The 26,470-nt window shown below is 51.4% G+C and overlaps 2 protein-coding genes across 2 annotated transcripts; one reads left to right on the forward strand and one right to left on the reverse strand.

Annotated features, from left to right (window-relative positions):
- Window positions 1-953: 953 nt before the first annotated feature.
- Window positions 954-23,602, forward strand: LOC135999379 (olfactory receptor 14J1-like; the record flags this gene model as incomplete). The annotated part of the gene is made up of 2 exons (XM_065652936.1): window positions 954-1,415; window positions 23,582-23,602. Coding segments are annotated over 2 exons (483 nt in total), but the record flags the coding sequence as incomplete, so codon positions are not given.
- A 591-nt stretch (window positions 23,603-24,193) lies between these two features.
- On the reverse strand, window positions 24,194-25,093 carry LOC135999313 (olfactory receptor 14J1-like; the record flags this gene model as incomplete). Its single annotated transcript, XM_065652875.1, has 1 exon — window positions 24,194-25,093. A coding segment is annotated over exon 1 (900 nt), but the record flags the coding sequence as incomplete, so codon positions are not given.
- Between the last annotated feature and the right edge of the window lie 1,377 nt (window positions 25,094-26,470).

A 26,470-nucleotide genomic window follows, 5' to 3' on the forward strand; every position in this document is an offset into this window, starting at 1 on the left:
GGCAGTGTGATCAGCCTCCATCTCAGAAAGGTGCCAGCCCAGGGCAGCTGGAGCAAGACAGAGGGACAGAGCAGCTGCCCTCACTCCGCACTGACCCACAGGCATCCTCTGGTCTCGCAGGACTCGCTCTGTTCTCCCTGAGTGCAGCAGAAATGCTGAGAGTTTCTGACACCCAAGAACACTCCCCGGGGTAGGAGGGGACATAGAGCTGTAGAAACTCCAAACCTCTCAAACTCAGTTTCTCAGCCCTGCGGGTACAGATGCTGACAGTCCCTTCTGCAGCAGGAGCGGTTCCATCTGACAAAGCTGAACCCCAGGACTGGCCCCGGCCCCACCCCATCACACAGGCTCAGGCTGACTCCTCAAGAGCCCCTGGGCAGAGACCCTGCTCTTCATTGCACACTCATCAAGCACTGACAAGGGCTCCAGCCAGAAAGTTCTCCTGGAAAAAGAAAAGGGTCTTTTTGTGGGAGGGTCTGTGGGAAATGACTTTAGTTTTACTCAGAGAATTCTCCTTTAACTTGTCACTGTCTTTTCCTCCTTGCACAGGTCCTCATGCCCACAGGCAGCAAATGTCCAACAGCAGCTCCATCACCCAGTTCCTCCTCCTGGCGTTCACAGACACACGGGAGCTGCAGCTCTTGCACTTCTGGCTCTTCCTGGGCATCTACCTGGCTGCCCTCCTGGGCAACGGCCTCATCATCACCACCATAGCCTGTGACCAGCACCTCCACACCCCCATGTACTTCTTCCTGCTCAACCTCGCCCTCCTTGACCTGGGCTCCATCTCCATCACTGTCCCCAAGTCCATGGCCAACTCTCTGTGGGATACCAGGGTCATTTCCTATGCAGGATGTGCTGCCCAGGTCTTCTTTTTAACTTTCTTGTTAGGTGCAGAGTATTTTCTTCTCACCATCATGTCCTATGACCGCTACGTTGCCATCTGCAAACCCCTGCACTACGGGACCCTCCTGGGCAGCAGAGCTTGTGTCCACATGGCAGCAGCTGCCTGGGCCACTGGGTTTCTCAGTGCTCTGCTGCACGCGGCCAATACATTTTCACTGCCACTGTGCAAGGGCAATGCTGTGGAGCAGTTCTTCTGTGAAATCCCCCAGATCCTCAAGCTCTCCTGCTCAAACTCCTACCTCAGGGAACTTGGTCTTCTTGTGGTTAGTCTCTTACTAGTATTTGGGTGTTTTGCGTTCATTGTGCTGTCCTATGTGCAGATCTTCAGGGCCGTGCTGAGGATCCCCTCTGAGCAGGGACGGCACAAAGCCTTTGCCACGTGCCTCCCTCACCTGGCCGTGGTCTCCCTGTTTGTCAGCACTGCCATGTTTGCCTACCTGAAGCCCCCCTCCATCTCCTCCCCATCCATGGACCTGGTGGTGTCCATTCTGTACTCAGTGGTGCCTCCAGCAGTGAACCCCCTCATCTACAGCATGAGGAACCAGGAGCTCAAGGATGCCCTGTGGAAACTCATATCTTAGTGTTTTCTGAAGCAATAAACTGCTCATCTAATTCTACATAGCAGTTTTAATGTAACTAGTTAGAGGTCCAGCCTCTCATCTGTATTTTCTCTTGTTATTAGCCTTTTTTTAAATTGTGATAACATTTTCATCCCCTTTCTAATTCACTGTCTGCTTTTCTTTTATAACCCCTGGCTGTGTAAATGAGGAGCCATGATCTGTGTGTATTTAAACAAAATAAAGCATCCTGTAGTGACTTGTTTTTCAATATATATCCTTCCTGCAAGGCCTGTTTGGAGCTGCAGGGACAGTTCCTGTGTGCATGGGAGGAGGGGAAAAGAGTCCAGCCTGGCAGCCCTGCCAGGGAGCACCAGCGCTTGGCCTTCCAGAGCTGTTCTCGTTCCACTCCCACACTCTCCTTCTCATCCCTTGTGTTGGTGCAAGGCCTGAGTGCTCTGGCAGCCTGGTCACCGTCCTGCTGTGTGTGAGTCCTGTGAGCGCAGGCAGGGACAGGCCATGGGCACTGCTGTGACAGAGCTGGCCGCAGAGCAGCCTTTCCAGAAAGAAGGGTGATCTCCTATGGTCAGGGCCTGAAGGTTTAGCTCTTCTTCCAAGCTTCTCTGCAGAACATGCTGAATTGACATGCAGATGCAAACACCAGGGTACAGCTGCACAGTGTGTGTGTGCAGGGCTGGGCACACAGCAGTGTCCTCTCACAGCCAGGCCTCCTGCCAGAGACCTGCAGGACCAGCAGAGCAGGGGCTGGGCTGTGCCCCTGTGCACTGGACACCCCTTGAGAAGAAGTCTCAGGACAATCATCATGGACTGGCCCCTCACAACCTTCCTTTCCAGCCCTGGCCTCTCTCCCCAGCTCACAGAGGTTGCTCTTCCCTCCTTGGTGGGACACTGAGTGAGTAGCTCAGCAGTCCATGTTGGCTTTGTACAGATGAGATGTAGGCACACACATCATGTACGTGAGGTGACACGCACGCGAGTGATCACAAACACCATCGATTATTCCTTGTTTTTCCATTAAGGTCTGTGGCACAGACAAGGTCTTGAGGTCACTTGATGTTGGGAGGAACACCCCATGGGAAATCACCTGAATGCAGCACTGCGATCTTCTTCCTTGAACTGAGGTCCCCGTATCCATTCCTCATGACGTGGGACATCTCAGATGAGTGCAGAGCAGGGTGACACACCACAGGGCTGAGGTGCGTCCCGTCCCTTTGGAGTGGCAGCAGGAGGCCAGAGACCCACTGTGACTCTTGCCTCTGTGAGTAAAAGGGACAGATTCTGTCTCTGAACATCCCTGGGTGCATAAACAGTCCTGAGACCAGCTCAGACACGGATGCCTGACGGAACCCTGGCATTTCTGCGTGTGATTCCAGGAACAAACCTCAGTGGCTGAGTGAGATTCATCTCAGCTGCCTGGGACAGGCTCATTGCAAGTGCTCCTGTCTGCTACATCACCCTTGCCCATGATTCTGGATTGTGCTTTCAAAAGTGACAGCAGAAACACGGGAGTTCTGAGGTCCTTGGGAAAGGAAGATGTCAAACCCATCTTCAAGAAGGGCAGGAAGGACAATTTGAAGAATTACGGGCTGGTCAGCCTACCTCCATCCCTGGGAAGGGAATAGGCCGCATCTTCCTGCACCAATCTGCAGGCACCTGAAGGACAAGACAGGGATTGCTGAACCAAAATGAGCGGAAAACCCAATGAGTCCCAAGAAATGCTCTGAACCCATTCTGGAGCTTTAGACCCCCGGGAAAGAGCTCAGTGACAGTGCAGCCCATGCAGTTGCATCTGTGTCCCTCACTGAGCAGCACAACCAGTGTGGAGTCACCCCATGGTCCTGCAGCCAACCTGCTCTGTAGAGCATCAGTGCCAGGTTGGGGCCCTGTGGGGAGCACAGGGAAGGGGCCAGGAGCACCAGACCAGATCAGAGGAGGGATGGGGGGAGATCAGACAGGAGCTGACCGGGGCTGGAAATTGCCTTGGAGAGAAAAATGCTGGTGTTCAGCTGCCCCAAGATTATACCCAGAGTTCAGGGTGCAGGGCCAGAAGTCCTTGCTGTCCTGGTGCTTCACCAGGCCTGGGAAGTAGCTGGAGAAGGATCGGTGTCCCCCACTTGCCATCTCTTAGTGCATCATCCCTCGTGAAGGGTGGCATGGAAAGCAAGTCTGGGACCCTGTGTCACGACTTGCACCGAAGAAAGTATTCACCCAGAAGCCACATCATTTTGCTCTGGTACTTCAGTCCTGGTGCTCATCACATGTCCTTAAGACAAACTTATGCACCCCTCTTGTTAACCCTACCCCAAAAGTCACCCCTAGACAAGGCTCCTGAGCTGGGGCCGAGCTGGAGAACTGGGGTCCATCCATGACCAGAGGAAGGACAAGGCCTGTCCTGGGTCCTCTAAAGGGCTGGCAGCCTCTGATCTCCACCAGAAAAGGCAGCATGCAGGAAACTGTAGACCATCCCCAAGCCCATTGGAGGCCCTTAGGAAGAGTTCCTCTCTCCAAATATCCAGCCCAGCTTGTTGCTGCATGAACAACCAGGAGAAACTGCCCCAGGACCCTCATTCCAGACCCCATCTCCTCCACCCCATACAGGCAGTGCTCTCCCCCTTGTCACTGAGGTGGTTCCAGGGACCCAAGAGACACCTGTGGGGAGGAGATGTTGGATAGGGACAAGGTGTCCTTCAGTGCTCCTCATGGTACCTCCTGCTGGGCTTTGTGCCGCTGGTCACAACCCTCTGAGCCTGGCTGTTCAGTCAGTTCTCAGTGGTGCTAAACAGGAATATGCCCATGAGCATGTTGGGCTGCACTGGGAGGAGTGTGGCCACCCAGCCAAGGGCAGTTATTGTCCATCTTGACTCCGCACTGGTGTGGTCACATCTGGAGTGGGGTGTCCCAGTGGGAGGTTCCCCATTCCGGAGGAACCGGGAGGAGCTGTCGTGTGGCCAGAGACAGTCTGGGTCATGTGTGGAGATGTTGAGAGACCGAAACTTCTTTAGCCTGGTGAAGTGGAGGCTGAGGAAACATGCTGTTTTTACTGAGATTGAGTTAATTTTCTTCATGCATTTTGAATCTCTCTCCTTCATAGCTACTACAGTCATTTGTTTAGATTTGCTATGAGAATAATAACACTGTTTCTTCCCTGGGATAGATTTAATTTTTTCTTTTAGCAGCTTTACAGTGTTTGCCATTTGGTATGAAAGGAATGTCAGAACTCACTGATATCTTGGCTGTTGTCAGGGAAACCAAGGACTTCTTTGGCCATCCAGCTGCAGATGCAAATTGGCAGGAGGGGACACAGACAGGACAGCACCTGGATTGACATGCAGGCTGATCAATGAAATATTCCCTGTGATTAGCGTCATGCTCAGTCTAAAGCTGGAGCTGGCTTTTAGGGCTTGTTACATCTGTTACTTTGGGTTTTCTGGCTAGTTTGGTTAGTTCCATTCAGAAGTTTCATTCTGTCAGGAGTTCGATGTCAGTCTGGCCTTTTGCCATTCTGCCATTTTGCAGTTGGCCCTTGGGCCTTTCGCACTTTTACTTTCTCTTGCTGGGATCAGCTGTTCAGGACCAGGGCGCTCCCTTCTCTTGGGCTGTCTGTTTGGCACAACTGGAGTTATGTGAGGGATTGCACTGAGTATCATATATTTTATTTTATGTATATTCTAGTATATTAGTAGTAGTAGTGTATTATTTTTATTGTCTTTTTTTTTTTTTTTATTGTCTTATTTTTTTTTTCTAAACCCACAGGTTTCTCCCTTCCCCTTCAGTTCTCTCCCTTATCCCACTTGGAGACCGGGAGCAGGATGTGAGCAGCTCTCATGGTCTTAGTTGGTGGCTGTGGTAAAACCACGACAAGAAAGAGTACTAGTAGCTTCAGAAATCTTGAAAATCACTTTCCAAGATGATGGCACTTTTTTGGGTTTGTTGTTTTTTTTTTTTTTTTTGGTAGAGGGAAACAACATGAGAAAGGAAAACCGTCAGAAACTGCAGCTCTGGAGGTCCAGAGTGGACCTCAGGGCAAAGAAATGTCATTCTGAGCACAGTGCTGTGGTCATTCAGAAGGACTCTGGATCAGCCATGGCTTTGTGTTTCAAGGAACAGCTGGTGGGGATGGAGAGACAGCAGCACAGGTGGGGACACACTGGGGTGAGAACAAGCTGGGGAAGTGCATGGGGTGTCTGCAGCCTGTGGGGAAACAGCCACAGGCCTGGGACAGTGTAGGATGGACCGTGGTGGAGATGGCCAAGGGTGCTGGCAAGGCTGGATGTCCCTGAAAGACCCAAGGTCTTTGTCCCCTTGGCAATGGCCGATGTCCCCGACAGCGAGGCCAAAGAGGAGACACATGGTTGTCATGGCCATGGCACCCCATTGCCTCCTTGCACCCCCCAGGGAGTGTCACACCATTGTCCTGCACTGGGCACCATCCCCACATCCCCAGGAAGAGCCCTGAGACACACATGTGAGTGGCAGGATCTCCCTTCCCAGGGGCAGGGGCTCAAGGCTTGGCCATTGTCCTTCATCAAACAAATCAAGGGTTTTCTCAGCATCAGAGCTGCTGCACTTTGCCTTTGCCTGATGCAATCACTGCCTCCAATTATCTGCTCTAACGAGTCCCTGGGGAGGCTTTGTCAGTAACAGCCCTCAGTGGGGCCCATTAATGCTTCAAGGTACTTTGGGCTTTGCTTCTGACTTGGGCTTCTTGAGGAGATTCTTCAGTCTGTCCTTGGTATCTGAGGTTCATGGACTCAGCACCAAATACGCCATGGGGCTCATTAAAACACAGAAATCTCTAACGAGTGATGTTTCTGTAATTTTCTTCCAGTCTTCAAGACTTGTAGAACTAACTGGAGAGGTTTCAATGGGACGCTTACTGATGAAAACTTCAAAGAAGATTTCATAAAGGAGGGGTTTTTCTTTCAAGGGTATTTTCTGTCATTTTTCAGTGTGTAGAAGAAGTGGCAGCAGCATTCTGCAACGGACATTGATCCAGAGGGTCTCCTGAAGACATTTGGACAGGCAGGAGAACAGTCCCTTGAGGCTGGACACTGTATGGACACCCTTGCTTCTCACCCCCCACCCCCAGTCTGCCCGTTCCCTCCTTGGCCACCTGGGACTTGCATCACTTTTCCTCACATCAGACTTCTGCACTGAGCTCTGCAGGTGGATGCTGCAGCTCCTGCACACCAGCTCCCACCTGCTCTCCTGTGTAAACACTACACAATTTCATAAACACTAAACCACTTTCCTCAACTGTGTGTGTGAGCTAGGTCTAATGAGGTCCACCATCCACACGGGACATCCACACAAGAACTGTTTTAGACAGAGAGATAGGAAAGGATATATATAAACACAATTAACATGTTAACTACCATGTTAATTAGACCTCTGAAGAATGGGGCAAGTTTGTAACTCCCTGAAGCTCTGAAGCAGAAAGCAGACAGTTGAGAGGCAACTGAATGACCAAAGAGCAAGTGGAGGAGGAAACCTGAGAGCACTGGGAAGGGCAAATGTCCAGACAGTCTGCTGGAAAGTTGTCCTTTGACATGGACATTTAATCAGGAGAGGTGGAAACTCCTGAATGACAAGGGAGATGAAATAATAGAGTGTTGGTAATGGAAGTACAGGGGAAGACCAATATTTGTTTTCGTACCCTTAGTACACTTCCCACTAATTCACTTTTTGGCTTTTTTTTTCATTTTTATATGTTAAAAAACCAACCAAACAAAAAAACTCCCATCAAACAAACAAACAAACGAAAGTAACAAAAAAACCCCACAACACCAAAGAAAAAAACCCAACCCAACCGACCAACAACAACAACAAGAAAAAAAAACAACCAAAATATGACAACGAAAAAGTGCACCTTTCCAGGCAGACATCAGTCATCAGTTGTCTCACCATAAACAGCCAGGGCCATTTTCGGGGCCCCAGTGCACCTGAGGTGCTGGCCTGGGATTGGCATCTATCACAGAGGACCTGGGGGAGACCAGAGCACCTTGCGATGCAGGGGGAGCCTGGGCAGGGGTTCCCGGGGCATCTACACTGGCACCAGGTGTCTGTGTCCCTGGAGCTGAAGATATTTGTGTCCTAAATCCATTCCCAGTTCTGGAAAACTCTCTGCTTTTCAAAGAAAAGAAACCCTCCCAAAGAAAAAAGGAAAAATAAAGACAAGTATGTTGACACCTTCCTTTGCTTTGGATCTTTGTCTTCAGTTCTTCTTATTTTAATTTTCATTGACATTAACTGACATCTGATGGGCCTACAGCTATTAAGCCAAGATCATTTTGTGTCTTGCATAGCGCCCCATGCCCCCTAAACCTTCTCTGCCCAGGACTCCTCACACTTTGCCCAGAGCGAGTCACACTGAGGTGTTGGCTGGTTCACTGGTTGAGATGATGGTTTAGATGGTCACCTACAGCACAGCTGGATTCATGGCCCATAATCACCTGCTCTGCTCCAGTTAGAAAGAGTCCAACATCACAATGGGATTGTCAGAGAACTGAGGTTGAAGGGACCTCAGGAGTCTGCAGTCCAACCTGTCAGAAACTGGGTCACACCAAGGTGTTCAACCTTGATTCAATCAGAGATTGAAAACCTGCAAGGACAGAGCCTGTGCAGCCTCTCTGGGTGACCTGAGACAGCAGTTGGCTGAGCTCAAGGGGAAAAAGCTTTTCCTTATGTCCTGGCTGAACCTCTCTCACCTTCCACCCATTCTCTTTTGTTCTTCTACCACGCACCATGGTGAAGAGCCTGGCTGCATGTTCTCCATGACCTCCTATAAGAGTCGGTTCGAAGAACAGTATTTGCCTGAACATCACCATCAGGGACTTGGAGAACAGATGCCCTGATAGAAAGAACTGTACAAGGACTTGGAGAGAGGCCTGAGGAAAAGAACTGTGTTGTACAGGTCTCTCTGACCTGGGGCTACAGCTAACAATAGCTGCTGTCCAGAAGATGATTTCACCTGCTGCCTCAGCCAAACTTGCCCCCACCTCCTCCCTGCTACTAAGGCCAACAATGAAGAGCATGCGCAGAGGCTCGCAGAGGGTCTTGAGGTCACCCAGCGGACCAGTAAGAGACCCCTGAACCGAGGTGATGCAGGCACAGGCAAGTTCTGGCAAACAAAGCAGGGACTATTTGGGCCTGCACAGTTCAGCCTGGATTGCGAAACGAAGGCGGAGATTGGCCTCAATCAACGGGAGAGAGGAGGGGTGAAGAAGCATAAAAGGTGGCTTGTGACTGAACATCATTGAGATGTCCCCACCAAAGGATCGCGGATCACGACGGAGGACCGGCAGGACGCTGTACGGGACTTGAGACCATAGGGACGCCTTTGGACTCATGGTGGTAGCTAATCGCCTTTCCCCCTTTTTTTCTCTTCCCCCTTTCTCCACTTTCTCTATCGCGTGCTGCTTTATGGGCAAAATAATAAAGTTAACACCGTTTGATTGAATTATAACCCCTTGGCATTTTGGTCGCTTCAAGATCAAGGTAAACGAACCATCATGAGTCCATCAACAAAAGGACCGTGACATTAAACTGGTGTCATGGACAGGATTCTGAGAATACAGAGGAGTGCAGGTACTGTGTGGTCTGTAACAGGAGAAGAAAGTTTCGCTCCAGCCACACCTGGCCCTAACTAATAAGGTGAGAGGTGTCCAGAAACCAAGGGGGGCGATTCAGATTTCCCGCACGCCACACACGCCTTGGTGTTGAGCGCTCCAAACTTGAGTTGAGGGCTCCGTATCTCGGATCTCAAAGTGCAAAAATGGGTGTTGTTCTCATGTTGATGAGAATTGTCCGCTAGGGAGAGTGAAGGGGCAATCCTGTGTGTTTGCGTAACTAAGTTGAGCCTTCCCGTAGCAGATTTTTGTCCCCTCCAACCACTCGGGAAAGAGAAGGGTGACACAGCAGTTGCTGTGCTTTTGTATAACTAACTTGTGCCTTCCCGACGTGGGTTTGGTCCCTTCATAATAAGAATGACTGAAAAGGTTGATAATCAAGATTTTTGGTTAGGGAAAGATCGAGACTCGTTCTACACACTTTTAGCAAAGTATGGGGCTCGACCCTCCATACCCAGAGAGGATTGGGCTTGTGATAATTGGGCTAATTGACAGAGTGTAGTTGTGGATAACTTGTTAGGAGACATAACATGTATGTGTGGTAAGCAATCCAGGGCTCCACATGGCCGCGGTTTAGGTTTAGGCTGCCGCTTGCCGTCCTCTGCCAGCAGAGACATGGAACGTCACGGCGCGTGGACAGTGGCTGATCACCAATAGCAAATGGGGATGGGACGCGTGATCAGCGCATTGTAGCCAATCATTACCATTTCTTTAGCGCGTGCTCAGGGAAAAAGTTCTATATAGTCTTTGTTGTTATGTTGAATAAAGGAGAACGATTTAACCCACATTGGGATGCTGTCGTTATTCTGGCCGACTCTTTCCGTCCAACGAGGCTCATCCTAAGGATGCACTCCGACATGTAGTGGACCGAGTGATTTCTCTACAGACTAAGTCTAAGTTTAGATCGGATAAGAACAAAGCTATGATCTGTGCTGTCCTAGGCCAGCCTAGTAGCAGCGATTGAAGATCACCTCAGGCAACGTAGTAATGAAAGCAAAATTATAGAATCCCTTGAAAATCTGGTGCAGATTTCGCAAAAAACGATCTCCAATTTAGAACAATTAGAAAATTCTTCACAAGGATTCGAAAAAGAGAGGGAAGAAAACCACTCATTAAAAGCTACTCTAAAGGAGGAATGTTTATAAAACACAAGAGTGCTGAGGGAGCGGCAGCTAGAGGAGAAAAGTATCTGAGAAATAAATCAAATTTACCCTCAGAAAGAATTGGAGGAGATGAGAAAACGTAATGAGGAATACCCACACGTGAGACGCTTAGTGAAAACAGAATATTTTTATGCAAATGAAGAGGATACTGATCCTCACATTACAACTAAGCAAACACCTTACACTGCCACCGAGCTGGCCAAGCTAAAGAGAGAGTATGGGCGCCTCCCCTAAAGAATCTGAAACGGAGCACGTGTGGCACATATCCCTAACTGGGGGAGACCAAATTCAGTGAAGTGAACAGGAAGCTAATGGTTACTGGGGGCATGGAGTTTTCTTAACAACTGGTGACAGACGTGCCCCATGGTCCCTAACCCAGCGAGCTGCTTATTGGGCTGGAGGGCTAAACCCTTTAGATAGCGGAGAGCCCCTGGCAATCACTGGCACACCTCATCAATTGCTAGAAAGTGCACACAAAGCAGCCTGCTTGCAAATGGTACATGAAAGAAAATTGATTCCCGAATGCGAATCCTCAATGATGCTGGCAGTGAGTCCTGACATGATGACTCCCTTGATAAGGGAACTTCAGGAATCACTTAAACCTTCAAAGGACAATCGCATTGGTGAGCCCAGTAGGTTGGAAGGTTTGATTAGAAGCCAGGGTACCAGAAGTGGGAGCCAGAGAGGTGGACCTGACACTACCATTGATTCACCCTTTACCCCTGCCCCGACTTCCCCCAACCAACTAAATACTAAAAAGGTGTGGACGTGGGGGGAAGCAGCACAAGAATTGATACATTATATAATAGGAAATATGGCCCTGTAAAAATCCTAGATGAAAGGTCAAGAGCAATCCATCATACTGAAGGAAAGAATCTGCCCCTCTCTACTGGTACTGCTGCTGCTACCAGTGCTGCGAGAAAGCAGCATCCGCATATTAAAAGAGGAAAGGGAGAACAACCTAAGATCTGACAACAATGGTGGTTTTTAGGAATTAAAAAGGGAGTTCCCAGAGATATAATAAAGGGCTTACCCCTTGATAAACTGAGTAAACTGGTATCAAGGTGGCGTAATCCAAAAGAACATTCACAGAGCATGAAAGAAGTCCTACCCGTTATACCTTCAGCTCCCTCCTCCACCGAGCATGAAAGTCTCTCCCAGAAACAGGAAAACTAGAACCTCCATTCCCTCCATTCCGCACTCGTACCTGAGGGCAGGACGTGACAGGCTGTGGGCATTACAACATAGTCCAGAAGCTTCTCAGTCTCCCTGGGCACCTCCTTTGTTGAGGACCCTGTCAACTGACTGAGGGTCCCACCCCTCCTGCCCCCCAGCTGGTGGAGGTGAAGTCACCCTGCCCGGGGCAGGGGAGGATGTGACTGTCAGCACCTTGGTACCACCCTGGTGTGTACGTGGGGACAGGCACAGTGGGGCACAAAAGGTGCGAAGGAGCCATCGACTGCCCCATTGAAGGCTCTGGATCTCAGGGGGATGTGCAACTGCCACAGTGGGGCATTGTGATGTCACTGGTGATGTCACAAAGGGCCCCACCCAGGCACCCCTTTAAAAGCAGGGCCAGGGGTGCAGAGCTGCATCCTCTGGCAGGACAGGGAGGTGGCCACCCCACTGTGGCCCGGTCCTGGTGAAAGAGGAGACGTGGTGGCAGCCAGACACGCTGCCATGGCCGGCACTGCTACCGGAGTCGCTCTCGCTGCCGCTATGTCCCATCCCTGGAAACTGTGAGGCCCCTAAGAGCCAAAATCTCCCATCCTTGGACACCTTGGGCCGCTCAGGGTTAAATTTCCTGTCCCTGGACCCATTAGGGCCCCAAAACTTAAAATGGCACGTCCCTGGACTCCTTGGGCCACTGAGAGCCAGAATGTCCCATGACAGACACCGGATATCCCATCCCTAGAGACTTTGGGACCAAGACCTAAAATGTCCCATCCCTGGATCCAAGGTGTCCCATCCCTAGACACTTTAGGCCACCCAGGCCCAGATATCCCATCTCTGGACCCCATGAAGCCACCAAGACCCAGGATGATGCATTCCTGGAAACTCTGGGGACACCAAGTCCTAAGATGTCCCATCTCCAGCCACCTTGGGCCACCAAGATCAAGATGTCCCATTCCTGGACACTTTGGGCCACCAAGACCTAAAATGTCCCATCCCTGGATCCAAGATGTCTCACGCCTGGAGACTTTGGGCCACCAAGACGCAGGATGTCCCATCCTGGGACCCAAGATGTCCCATCTCCAGCCCCCTTGGACCATCCAGGCCAAGATGTCCCAACCCTAGATACTGTGAGGCCATGAAGACCCAAGAAGTCTCATCCCTGCACCCTATGGGGACACCAAGTTGTAAGATGTCCCATCTCCAGCCCCCTTGAGCCAGCCAGGCCAAGATGTCCCATCTCGGGACCCCTTAGGCCACCAAAAGACCTAAAATATTCCTTTCCTGGACCCACTGAGCCACCAAAACCCAGGATGTCCCATCCCAGACTACAGATGTCCCATCCCTGGACACTTTGGGCCAATCAGACCCAAAATGTCCCATCCTTGGAACACCCAGGCCAAGATGTCCCATCCCTGAACACCTTGGGCCACCAAGACCTAAAATGTACCATACCTGGACTCTTTGGAACACCCAGGCCAAGATGTCCCATCCCTGGACAGTTTGGGGCCACCAAGACCCAGGTTGTCCCATCTCAGGACCCAAGATGTCTCATCTGCAGCCATCTTGGGCCACCAAGACCTTAAATATCCCAACCCTTGGACCCCTTGGAGCACCCAGGCCAAGGTGTCCCATCCCTGAACACTGTGAGGACACCAAGACCCTGGATGTCTCATCTCTAGACCCTTTGGGGACACCAAGTCCTAAGATGTCCCATCTCCAGCCCCCTTGGACCACCCAGACCAAGATTTCCCATCTCTGGACAACTTTGGCCACAAAGACATAAAATGTCCAATCCCAGACCCTGGATGTACCATCCCTGGAGACTTTGGGTGATCAAGACCTAAAATGTCCCATCCCTGGACCCCTCGGACCATCAAGACCAAAAATGTCCCATCCCTGGACCCCTTGGGCCACAGAGAGCAAGGGTGTCTCATCCCAGACCCCAGATGTCCCATCCCTGGACATTTGGGTCAACCAGAGCAAAGAGGTCCCATCCCTGGACCCCTTAGGCCAAAGAGACCAAGATGTCTCATCCCTGGACACTTTGGGCCAACAAGACCCAGGATGTCCCATCTCTGGACACAATATGTCCCATCTCCAGCCCCTTTGAGCCACCAATACCTAAAATGCCCCAATCCATGGACCACCCAGGCCAAGATGTCAATCCCCTGGACACTTTGAACTACCAAGACCCAGGATGTCCCTTTTCTGGACCCCTTAGGCCACCAAGATATAAAATGTCCAATCCCAGACCCCAGATGTCCCATCCCTGGACACATTTGGCCACCAAGACTTAAAATGTCCCATCCCTGGATACTTTGGGACACCCAGGCATAGATGTCCCATCCCTGGACACTGTGAGGCCACCAAGACCCAGGATGTCGTATCTCCGGACCCCTTTGGCTACCAAGACCAGGATGTGCCATGTTCAGCCATCTTGGGAAACCAAGACCAAGATGTCCCATCTTTGGACTCCTTGGGCCACTGTGAACCACAATGACCCATCTCAGAGCTCCAATGCCCCATCCCTGGAAACTTTGGGCCACTGAGACCAAGATGTCCCATCCCTAGATCCAAGATGTCCCATCTCTGGACCCAAAATGTCCCATCCCTGGACTCTTTGGGCCACCAAGACCCAGGATGTCCCAACCCTTGGACCCCTGGAACTCCCGGGCCAAGATGTCCAAATCTTGCACCGAAGATCTCCCATCGCTGGACACTTTGGGCCACCAAGATGCAGAATGTCCAATCTCCAGCCCCCTTGCTCCATCAAGACCAAGGTTGTGCCATCTCTGGACCCAAAATGTCCCATCTCCAGCGCCCTTGGGCCGTCAAGAGCCAAAATTTCCCATCCCTGGATACCTTGGGCCACTCAGCACAAGATGTGCCATCCCTGGAACCCTTAGGCCACCGGGACATAAAATGTCCCATATCTGGACACTTTGGGCCACCAATACCAAAAATGTTCTATCCTGGGACCCCTTAGACCACCAAGACCCAAGATGTCCCATCCTTGGACACTTTGGGGACAATAAGACCAAGGACATCCCTTCTCTGGACTCAAGATGTCCCATTTGCAGCCATCTTGAGCCATCAAGATGTTAAATGCCCCAACCCATGGACCACCCAGGCCAGGATGTGCCATCCCTGGACTACTTTGGGACACCAAGACCTAAACTGTCCCATCCCTGGACACTTTGGGACACCCAGGCATAGATGTCCCATCCCTGGACACTGTGAGGACACCAAGACCCAGGATATCCTGTCTCTGGACCCTTTCGGCTACCGAGATCAGGATGTCCCATGTCCAACCATCTTGGGACACCAAGACCAAGATGTCCCATCCTTGGACCACCTGGGCCACCCAGACCCAGGATATCTCATCCCTGGACTCAAATTGTCCCATCTCCAGCCCCCTTGGGCCATCAAGAGCCAAAATTTCCCATCCCTGTATCCTCTGGGCTACGCAGAGGAGGATGTCCCATCCCTGGACCCCTTAGGCCAACGAGACCTAGAATGTCCCATCCCCAGACACTTCGGGCCACCCAGGCCAAGATGTCACATCCCTGGACCCTGTGAAGCCATCAAGACTCAGGATGTCCTATTCGTGGACACTTTGGGGACACCAAGTCTTATGATGTCCCATCTCCAGCTCCATTGTGCCACCCAGGCCCTGATGTCCCATGTCTGGACCCCTTGGGCCAACCAGAACCTCAACATCTCCCCCAACTTCGTCCCACCTTATGTGGAGAGTATTGAACTCCAAGACCTCAAAACTTCTCCCCAAACTTACCCCCTCCTCACCTGGGGATGTTCAGCCCCAACCATCTCCCTAACTTCACCGCACCTCATCTAGAGGATGTTGGAACCCAAGACCAAACATCTCCCCCAACTTCACCCCACCTCACCCGGAGGAGGTTGAACTCCAGCTGAGACCAAACATCTCCTCCAATGTTGTCCCATCTGGGGAATAGTGAACCCAAGACCCCAAACACCTCTCCAACTTTGTCCCACCTCATCTAGCCGGTGGAGAATCCCAAGTCCCCAACCATCTCCCCAAATTCACCCCACCTCATATGGAGGATGTTGAACCCCAACCAAGACCCCAAACATCTCTCCAACATTGTCCCACCTCATCTAGAGGGTGGAGAACCCCAAGACACCAAACATCTCTCCAACATTGTCCCACCTCATCTAGAGGGTGGAGAACCCCAAGACACCAAACATCTCCCGCAGTGTTGTCCCACGTCATCCAGAGGATGTTGAACCCCAACATCTCACCCAATTTTGTCCCATCTGGAGGATATTGAACCCCAAGACCCCAAACACCTCCCCAACTTCATGCCTTCTTCACCTGGAGGATGTTGAACCCCAACCAAGACTCCAAACATCTTTGCCAACTTTGTCCTACCTCATCTGGAATGTGGAGAACCCAGGACTCCAAAACATCTCCCGCAGTGTTGTCCCACCTGGGGGTTGGAGTACCCAAGACCCAACCATCTCCCCCAACTTCATCTCTCCTCATCTAGCCGGTGGAGAACTCCAAGACCCCCAACATCTCCCTCAGTGTTGTCCCACCCGGAGGATGTTGAACCCCAACCAAGACCCGCAAACATCTCCCCAAATTCATCCCTCTTCCCCTGGGAGGATGGAGAACCCAAGACATGAACCATCTCCCCCAGTGTTGTCCCACCTCACGCTGACAACGTTGAACTCCAAGACTCCAAGATCTCCCCAACTTTGTCCCACCTGGAGGATGTTGAACCCCGACTGAGACCCCCAAACATCTTCCCAACTTCATCCAACCTCATCTGGAGGATGGAAAACACAAGACCCTAACATCTCCCGTCAACTGCTCCTGATTGGTGAGTGGAAGGGGTGGGGCCTGTGGGTGGGGTCTGTGGGTGGGGCCTGCCAGGGGCAGTGGCCACTGCTGCTCTCCCAGGGAAGTTCATCTGGATCCATTTTGGGGCCACCAGGAAGTTGGTGTCACCCAACAAGATGTGTGAGTGAGCGGAGGGCCCAGCAGGGGTCATCTAGTTGGCCGGCGTCTACTTGTCCATCATCCATCTGTCCATCCATCCGTCCCTCCACATGGACATCCCTCCATCTCCTCATCCCACCACCCACCTGACCCTCCGTCTCCATCTCTTGGTGTCTCCACCCTCATCTGTCCATCTGTCCATCCCCATCTTCTCACCCACCTCCTGGTCCCTCCATCTCCATCTCCTGGTGTCTCCATCACCTCGTGTCTCTGTCCATCTGTCCATCCCGAGCTCCTCACCCACCACCCACCCGACCCTCCCTCTCAAGGTGTGTCTATCTCCTCATCCATCCATCTCCTCACATCTCCCTCTCCTGGCCCCTCCATCTCACAGAATCACAGAAATCAGGGATTGGAAGGTGTAAGAGTCGGTCCGAAGAACAGTACTTGCCTGAACATCGCCATCAGGGACTTGGAGAACAGATGCCCTGGTAGAAAGAATTGGACAATGACTTGGAGAGAGGCCTGACGAAAAAAATTGTGTTATACAGGTCTCTCCAACCCGGGGGCTACAGGTAACAATGGCTGCTGTACGGATTCCACCTGCTGCCGCGGCCAGGCTTGCCCCCACCTCCTAAAAGGAATTGTGTTCTACAGGTCTCTCTGACCTGGGGACTACAGCTGCTGTGCAGAAGATGGATTTTCACCTGCTGCCTCAGCCAAACTTGCCCCCACCTCCTCCCTGCTACTAAGGCCAGTGAAGAAGAGCATGCGCAGAGGCTTGACGAAGGTCTTGAGGTCACCCAATGGACCAGTAAGAGACCCCTGAACCGAGGCGATGCAGGCACAGACGGGTTCTGGCAAGCGAAGCGGGGACTCTTCAGGCCTGCGCAGTTCAGCCTGGATTGCGAAACAAAGGCAGAGATTGGCCTCAATCCATGGGAGCAAAGCGGGGTGAAGAAGCATGAAAGACGATTCCCGACGGGACATCGCTGAGCTCTCCCCACCAAAGGATCACGGATCACAATGGAGAACCAGCAGGACTCTTCTCACGGCACCTGAGACCAGAGGGACGCCTTTGGATCTCGTAGTGGTAGCCAACCCTTTTTTTTCCCCCTTTCTTTTCTTTCCTTTTTCTCCACTCTCTCTATCGTGTGCCGCTTTACAATTAAAATAATAAAGTAACACTGTTTGATTGAATTATAACCGCTTGGCATTTTGGTTGCCTTAATTTTGTGCTTCGAGATCAGGGTAAATGAACCATCACGAGCATATCACCAGATGGACTGTTACAGATGGGACCTTGAAAGTTCATCCAGTCCAATCCCCCCGCCAGAGCAGGAGCACCCAGATGAGGTTACACAGGAAGGTGTCCAGGTGGGTTGGAATGTCTGCAGAGAAGGAGACTCCACAACCTCCCTGGGCAGCCTGGTCCAGGCTCTGTTACCATCACTGAGAAGAAGTTTCTTCTCGTATTTAAGTGGAACCTCCTGTGTTCCAGTTTGCACCCATTGCCCCTTGTCCTATCACTGGTTGTCACCCAGAAGAGCCTGGCTCCATCTTCATGACACTCACCCTTCACATATTGATCCCCATGAATGAGGTCACCCCTCAGTCTCCTCTTCTCCAAGCTCAAGAGCCCCAGCTCCCTCCGCCTTTCCTCACACAGGAACTGCTGTCCCTGAGGCTTTTTCAAGGTGAGGGGTGGGAGTGTGATCGCCATCACTGTGGTAACGCCCACGCCACATCCGCCACTCTCGCAAGGGCTCCCAGGGGATTCCAGGTGGCGAAATCAAAACCCAAAAAGGTCCTTCAGCAGAGGGAATCTCACAGTTAGGGTTCCAGTTAGGTGCCTTCCGCTGCCCTGTCAGAGACACTGGAAGTTGTGAGCTTAAAAGCACACATCCCAGAAACAAGTCATGAGCTGAACTATCAGCTATTAATATTCCAGAAAGGATCATAGAATCATAGAATCATTTCCGGTGGAAGAGTCCATTGAGATCATCGAGTCCAACCATAACCCAACTCTTGCACTAAACCCTAAGAACCGCATCTATACATCTTTTAGACACCTCCAGCAATGGTGACTCAACCAGTTCCCTGGACAGCCTGTTCCACTGCTTCACAACCTTTTCCATGAAGAAATGTTTCCCAATATCAATTCTGAACCTTCTCTGGCACAAGCTGAGGCCATTTCCTCTCATCCTATCACTTGCTACTCAGGAGAAGACCAACACCCTCCATGCTGCAACTTCCTTTCAGGTAGTTGTAGAGAGCAAAAAGGTCTCCCTTCAGTCTCCTTTTCTCCAGGCTAAAAACCCCTGGGTCCCTCAGCTACTCCTCAGAAGACTTGTGCTCCAGACCCTCAACAGCCTTGTCCCCTCCTCTGCACTCACTCCAGCACCTCAAGGTCTTTCCTACAGTGAGGAACCCAAAACCGAACTGAGGATTCGAGTTGTGTCCTCACCAGCACCAAGTACAAGGGGATGATTGCTGCCCCGGTTCTGCCCACTACACTATTCTTGATGCACACCAGGAGGCCATTGGCCTTTTGGCCACCTGGGCACACGCTGGCTCATGTTCAGCACCTGCCAATCAACACCTCCAGGTCTTTTTCCGCCAGGCAGCTTTCCAGCCACTCTTCCCCAAGCCCGTATTGTTGCAGGGGATTGTTATGACCCAAGTGCAGGACCCGGCGCTTGGCCTTGTTGAACCTCATACAATTGACCTCAGTCAGGCAAGATCCCTCTGTATGGCCTTCCTGTCCTCCAGTAGATCAACACTCCCACCCAATTTCGTGTCATCTGCAAACTTACTAAGGGTGCACTCGATCCCCTCATCCAGATCATTGACAAAGAGATTAAACAGAACTGGCCCCAATACTGAGCCCTGGGAACACCACTCGTGACCGGCCGCCAACTGGGTTTGGCTCCGTTCACCACAACTCTTTGGGCCCGGCCCTCCAGCCAGTTCTTTATCCATCGCAGATACACCATCCAGGCCATGAGCTGCAGCTTCTCCAGGAGATGCTGTGGGATACGGTGTCAAAGGCTTTACTGAAGTCTAAGTGCACAACATCCACAGCCTGTGTGGCGGTTTCACTCCCCCACGACAGACTTTCCCTCATCTGCTAAGCCGGTCACCTTGTCACAGGACGAGATCAGGTTGGTCAGGCAGGACCTGCCTTTCATAAAGCCATGCTGATTGGGCCCGATTGCTCGTCTCGTATGTGTGACCTCCCAGTCCTTTCCCAGCCCTGTTCCTGCTGTTGGCCTGTCCCCTGCAGGGGCACAAGTGACTCACAGTCCCCTCCACAGCCATTGGCTTCCTACTGGACTACGAGTTCCTGAGACACAGCTGAGCACATGACATCGTACCCAGCCATCGCCCTCCTTGTGCTCCAGTGTGTGAGCAGGTAAAACTAAGCTGGTTTCATCAAATGTATCTAATAGATTTCCTATCAAGGGTTTGAGTGGAGAAACGTTCCTCAGAGGAGCTGCTGTATTTACACTGGGGCATTTTATATCTCTGCTTCTGTCTCTTTTTTGTCTTCTTCCTCTGTCTATTCTGTCTTGAAAGAGATCTCCAAGGAAAAGAATCATGGAATCCTACAATAACACAGGTTGGAAGAGACCCCTGAACACCATCTCTGTCCCACTGACCTTTATGGATCCCTAATGAATAGCTGAAAGCATTTGCGCTCCCTTGGGTTCATCTCACCACATGCACACAGTGGACATGCACATGATGTGCATGTTTACAACTCATCTGTACAATGAAAACATAGACTTTTGACCTAGTATTTCACAGAATGATAGAATGTCCTGAGTGGGAAGGGACCCACAAGGATCACAGAATCACAGAATCGCAGAATGCTGGGGATTTAAAGGGACCTCAAAAGATCATCTAGTCCAATCCCCGTGCTGGAGCAGGAACACCCACGTGAGGTTACAGAGGAACCAGGCGGGTTTTGAATGTCTGCAGAGAAGGAGACTCCACAACCTCGCTGGGCAGCCTGTTCCAGGCCCTGTCACCCTCATTCTGAAAAAGTTTCTTCTCATATTGAAGTGGAACCTCTTGTGTTCCAGGATCATTGAGTCCAACTCCTGTCCTTCCACAGGACAACCTCCCAGTTCACACCATGTGTCTGAGGATGTTGTCCCGTTTCTTCTTGAACACTGTCAGAATTGGGGCCGTGACCCCTCCCTGGGGAGCCTGTTCAGTGTCCAGCACCTCTGGGTGAAGAACCTTTTCCTCATGTCCAACTCACCCTCCCCCGGCACATCTTCCTGCCATTCCCTTGGGTTCTGTCACTGGTCACCAGAGAGAAGAGCTCAGTACCTACCCTTCCTTCTCCCCTTGTGAGGAAGCTGTAGCCACCATGAGGTCTCCTTTTAGTATTTTCTTCAGCTCTGATGCTGAGAAACCCCTTGGTTTGCTTTCTGAAGCAGAAAGGAGAAGCCATGACCTCCAGGCAATGGGAAGGGGGATCCTGTCCCTCACACACGGCTCAGGGCTCTTCCTGGGACCGTGGGATGTGGGTGTGCAAGGCCGAGGGAAGGACAACACTGGTACAACAACTTCCAGCTTCCCCATGGGGCTGCAAGGAGGGAACGAGGCCCCGTGCCGTGAGGACAACATGTCTTCTCCCGGGCCTCAGTGGCAGAGACAACTGCCATGGCCAAGGGGACAGAGACCTGGGTCCTGTTGGTCCCTTCAAGCCTCACCAGCACCCTTTGCCATCTCCATCACAGGCTGTTCTACACGGTCCTACACCTGCCCCTCTTTCCCTGCAGGCTGCACACACCCATCTGCTTCCCCACCTGCTCTCACCCCAGCATTTCTGTCCCTTCACTGATGTGTCTGCACCCTCACTGCCTGTTCTTTGGAACACAAAGCCATAGGATGATCCAGGTCCCTCTGGGTGACCTCTTGCACCACAGCACTGCCCTTCCAGTGACATTTCTTCCAGTCTCCATCTTCCAAGTTGCATTTTATGACTTTTTTTTCTCTCTCTTGCTTTTTTCTGCTATTAAGGAAAACTCAACCATCTCAAAAATTGCTCTTCAAGCAAGGAACCCAACCCGTTAGGCTTCTTGTGGTCTTTTACTTGACCAGAGAGAAGTCACCTCACCATGATCTTCTAAATCCCAGGACTTATGCGGGCCTTTCAGCTTCTCTGATAGACACAGCCATGTCCCTGCTGCTGTCCCGTCATGTTCTCTGGTGGAATGGACATGAGAACCCTGTGGGTACTGATGCAGAGGTTCTTTCCCAGCCATGTTCCTGCTGCTGGGCTGTCACCTCCAGAGACAGAACTGACCCCACTGTCCCCTTCACAGCCACACGCTGCTTACTGGATTGTGAGTGTCTGAGAAACAACTGACCTCATAATACCACACCCATCCATCCTCCTCCTTAGCAACCAGGACCTGACCAAGACTGAAGCGTGTTCTACACATTCCTACACCTGCTCCTCTTTCCCTGCAGTCTCTAGACACCCATCTTGCTTCCTCTCCTTGTTCAAATTTCTTAAATATATTTCCTACTAACAATGTGGGTGAAAAGCACTCCTCACTGGAACTGCTGTATTTATTTTAACGTCTCCTATATCTCCTCTTCTGCCTTTTAAAATTTTTTTACTATTCTTCTACCTATTGTCTCTCCAGAAACATCTCCAAGTCAAAAATTATTTCAAATCACGGAATAACTCAGGTTTGAAGAGAGCCCTTGTCTCACTCATCTTGTCTCACTCTCCTGCTCAGGGCAGGGTGAACCAGGGGAGGTTGCTCGAGGCCTCCTCCCAAGTTTGCATCATCCACAAAGGCACTGAAAGTGCACTCTGTTACCATCATAGAAGGGGAGAATAAAGACGTTCAACAGTGTTGGCCCAAGTGCTGGTCACTGAGAGGTGACACTAGCAACTGGCTGCACGGAGGACTTTGTACCACTGGTGATACTTGGGCTTGATGGTTCAGCCAACTTCCCACCCAGCATCCACTTCTTGAGCCCCATCAGCACGACTCTGCCCAGAGTGAGACCATGTCTGAGGCCTTGCGAACGCCCTGTACACAACATGCCTTTCTTTCCCCTGGCCATTTGGGTTCAGCAATCCCTTCCTTGTCCTTCACATTCCTGGAAATGGCTGCAGGACGACATGTCCCATCCCCTTCCCAGGGAGGGAGGTAGGGTGGCCAGCCTGTTATTCTCCCAGTTCCTGTTCCTGCTCTTCTTGAAGATGGGTTTGAGGTCTGCATTTTCTAAGGACCCCAGATCCATTCTGGTTTCTACGGCACTTTTGAGAGCACAATATGGAATCACGGCCAAGGGTGACATAGCAGACTGGAGCACTTGCAATGAGCCTGTCCAAGGCAGCTGAGATGAATCTCACTGGGCCACTGGGGTTTGTTCCTGGAGTCACACACAGAAATGTCAGGTTCTGTCAGGGTCTGTCATCTGAGCCAGCCTTGTGAACTCCTTATGCACCCAGGGATGTTAAGAGACAGAGTCTGTCCCTTTTAAAAAGAGGCAGGATTCACAGTGTCTCTCAGGCCTCCTGTTGCCACTCCCAAAGGACGGGAGAAACCTCAGCCCTGTGGTGTGTCACCCTGCTCTGCACTCATCTGAGATGTCCCACGTCATGAGGAATGGACACAGGGACCTCAGTTCAAGGAAGAAGATCCCAGTGGGTTGTTTCCCATGGGCTGTTACTCCCAATGTGAGTGACCTCGATGTTTGTCCCACAGGCCTTCCTGGCACTCCCAGGAATAGCTGATGGCATTTCTGCTCACTCGTGTTCATCTCACCTCCTGTACATGATGTGCATGCTCATATCTCATCTGAACAATGCAAACATGGACTTCTGACCTACTCATTCAGGAAAAAATTCTCAATCTGGTGTGACAGCCCAGTGCTGGAAAGGGAGGTTGTGAGGGGCCAGTCCATGACGATGCCCTGGGGCAGCTTCCATGGGGTGTCCAGTGCACATGGCACTGCCCAGCCCCTGCTCTGCTGGTCCTGCAGGTCTCTGGCAGGAGGCCTGGCTGTGAGAGGACACTGCTGTGTGCCCAGCCCTGCACACACACACTGTTTATCTCTACACTGCTGTTTCCACCTGCAGGCTGCTTTCTTGTGTATGTCCTGAAGATGAACTTGAAGAAGACCTAAGCCTTCAGGCACTGCCCTATGAACATCACTTTCCTTTATAGAAGTAGTGTTACGGAGGCCAGCTCTGTCACAGCAGTGCCCATGGCCTGTCCCTGCCTGCACTCACAGGACTGACACACAGCAGGACGGTGACCAGGCTGCCAGAGCACTCAGGCCTTGCACCAACACAAGGGATGAGAAGGAGAGTGTGGGAGTGGAACGAGAACAGCTCTGGAAGGCCAAGCGCTGGTGCTCCCTGGCAGGGCTGCCAGGCTGGACTCTTTTCCCCTCCTCCCATGCACACAGGAACTGTCCCTGCAGCTTGAAAAAGGTCTTGGAGTTTGGATGTCAGCAGAAAACAGTTTGCTGGAGAGCCCTTTATTTTGCTTAAACACAGGGAGCATGATTCCTCATGGACACAGACACTCAGTGAGAAAAGAAAAGCAGGCAGTGAACTAAAAATGAAATTACAGTAGTATCATAAGAGAAAAACACAACTAGAGACAAAAAATACTGCACACAGGATGAACCTGCAATGAGTTAGACTATAACTCGTATGTAGAAGAAGACAGAGACAGTTTATAGCTTCAGAAAAAATCCAGTCATCAGTTTCCACAGGGCATCCTTGAGCTCCTGGTTCCTCATGCTGTAGATGAGGGGGTTCACTGCTGGAGGCACCACTGAGTACAGAACAGACACCACCAGCTCCAGGGATGGGGACGAGATGGAGGGGGGTTTCAGATAGGCAAACACGGCAGTGATGACAAACAAGGAGACCACGGCCAGGTGAGGGAGGCACGTGGCAAAGGCTTTGTGCCGTCCCTGCTCAGAGGGGATCCTCAGCACGGCCCTGAAGATCTGAACGTAGGACAGCACAATGAACACAAAACACCCAAATGATAAACAGACACTAACCAAAATAAGCCCAGCTTCCCTAAAGTAGGACTGTGAGCAGGAGAGCTTGAGGATCTGGGGGATTTCACAGAAGAACTGGTGCAGGGCATTGCCCTTGCACAGTGGCAGTGAAAATGTATTGGCCGTGTGCAGCAGAGCACTGAGAAATCCAGTGGCCCAGGCAGCTGCTGCCATGTGGACACAAGCTCTGCTGCCCAGGAGGGTCCCGTAGTGCAGGGGTTTGCAGATGGCAACGTAGCGGTCGTAGGACATGACGGTGAGAAGATAAAACTCTGCTGCAATGAAAAAGACAAACAGAAAGAGCTGGGCAGTGCATCCCATATAAGAAATGACCCTGGTATCCCACAGAGAGTTGGCCATGGATTTGGGCACAGTCATGGAGATGGAGCACAAGTCAAGAAGGGCGAGGTTGAGGAGGAAGAAGTACATGGGGGTGTGGAGGTGCTGGTCACAGGCTATGGTGGTGATGATGAGGCCGTTGCCCAGGAGGGCAGCCAGGTAGATGCCCAGGAAGAGCCAGAAGTGCAAGAGCTGCAGCTCCCGTGTGTCTGAGAACGCCAGGAGGAGGAACTGCGTGATGGAGCTGCTGTTGGACATTTGTTGTTTCTTGCCGTGGGGACTCTCTTCCAAAAAGGAAATGACATCTTAAAATCAGGACATACTCCTCTGAGCAAAGCCACTCCATTTTTCATTCACACCCAGCCCCATTTGAAATGCATTTCGTTTCTCTGCTATGTGCTGGCTGAGTGTGCTGTGAGGAGCAGGACCTCTGCCCGTCTGGGGCCCAGCAGCCAGCTTTGCTCGGCTGCAGTGGGGACATGGGAGCTGGTTTGAGAGCTCTGATGTTCACAAGCAATGTCATATGTTACGCACTGTTCATGAAAAACTTCAATATCTGCTCTCATGACACTTAAGAGCATGGGCTGCAGAGCGGAGGCTTAGTGTGTCATTATTATGATTTTGTCCATGTTTTTAATTTTCCACCATCACATCTCATGACTAGATTTTTGTAGGGCTTGAGTTTCTCATATATATGACTGAAAATGTGAAGAGTCAGGACAGGCAAAAGGGCTCATCTCTCTGTGGCCCAGTGCGGAGTCAGGAGAGCAGCTTTTACCCATTTGCCCTGTGCTCTCACTTGTGCTGCCTTAAAAACAACTTCATAAACAATCCTCTTTTGAAAAGAAAACCCAAAACTGGACTCGTACTGGAGCAGGGAGCCCTGTTTGAAAGGGCAGATCTGCAAACTCTTCTCTGCCCCAGCCCAGAGGTGCAGATGTGATGGAGAGAGCAGGACACGACCCCTCTCCCAGAGAAGCAAAGGACTCTGGCAGAAGAGTGCGGACCCCAAGGAAAGGCTCAGCACTCCTGGCATCCTACAGCAGAGCTGGGCCTTTCTGGGTCAGCTGGTGAGCCCAGCAGGACAGGCAGAGCAGAGTCAGGGCTCCTGGAGATGGGATGTGCTAAAGGGACAGTCCGATCATTGCCCAGCAGACAACCCCCAACAGCCACCTGCAGAGCAGGAGCAGAAGAGCTCCTGACCAGCCCCTGCTCTGCTGCCTGGAGCTGTCCCTGCCTGCAGCTGTGTCTCTGTGCCCAGGTCTCCTCCTGTCAGTGTCACAGACCCCATCCCAGCCGCTGTGTGCTCAGCTCTGCCCTGCAGACCCCTCCCAGCAGCCGGCACTGCCCAGGGGCAGCTCTGTGTGGGCCGGCTCTGATGGGAACATCAGACCAACAATAATGAGCATGGAAAAGTGATCCTGGTCCTGTCTGGAAGCCAGGGTGTGTTGATTTCTGATACTCGCAGGTTTATTCACCTCTAAGAGAAATGGATCTGGAATTTCAGTGCCTCCTCCTGAACTGAGACATTAATTTCTCTGTCCCATTGGCCACATAGACAACGCAGAGTATGAGATTGTTAGAATAAGATACTTCCCTTTCACAAAGCCCCTGTCTTACTGTGCTTCTTTAAAA

This window comes from Caloenas nicobarica, chromosome 28, assembly GCF_036013445.1.
Source record: "Caloenas nicobarica isolate bCalNic1 chromosome 28, bCalNic1.hap1, whole genome shotgun sequence".
Taxonomy (NCBI): Eukaryota; Metazoa; Chordata; class Aves; order Columbiformes; family Columbidae; genus Caloenas; species Caloenas nicobarica.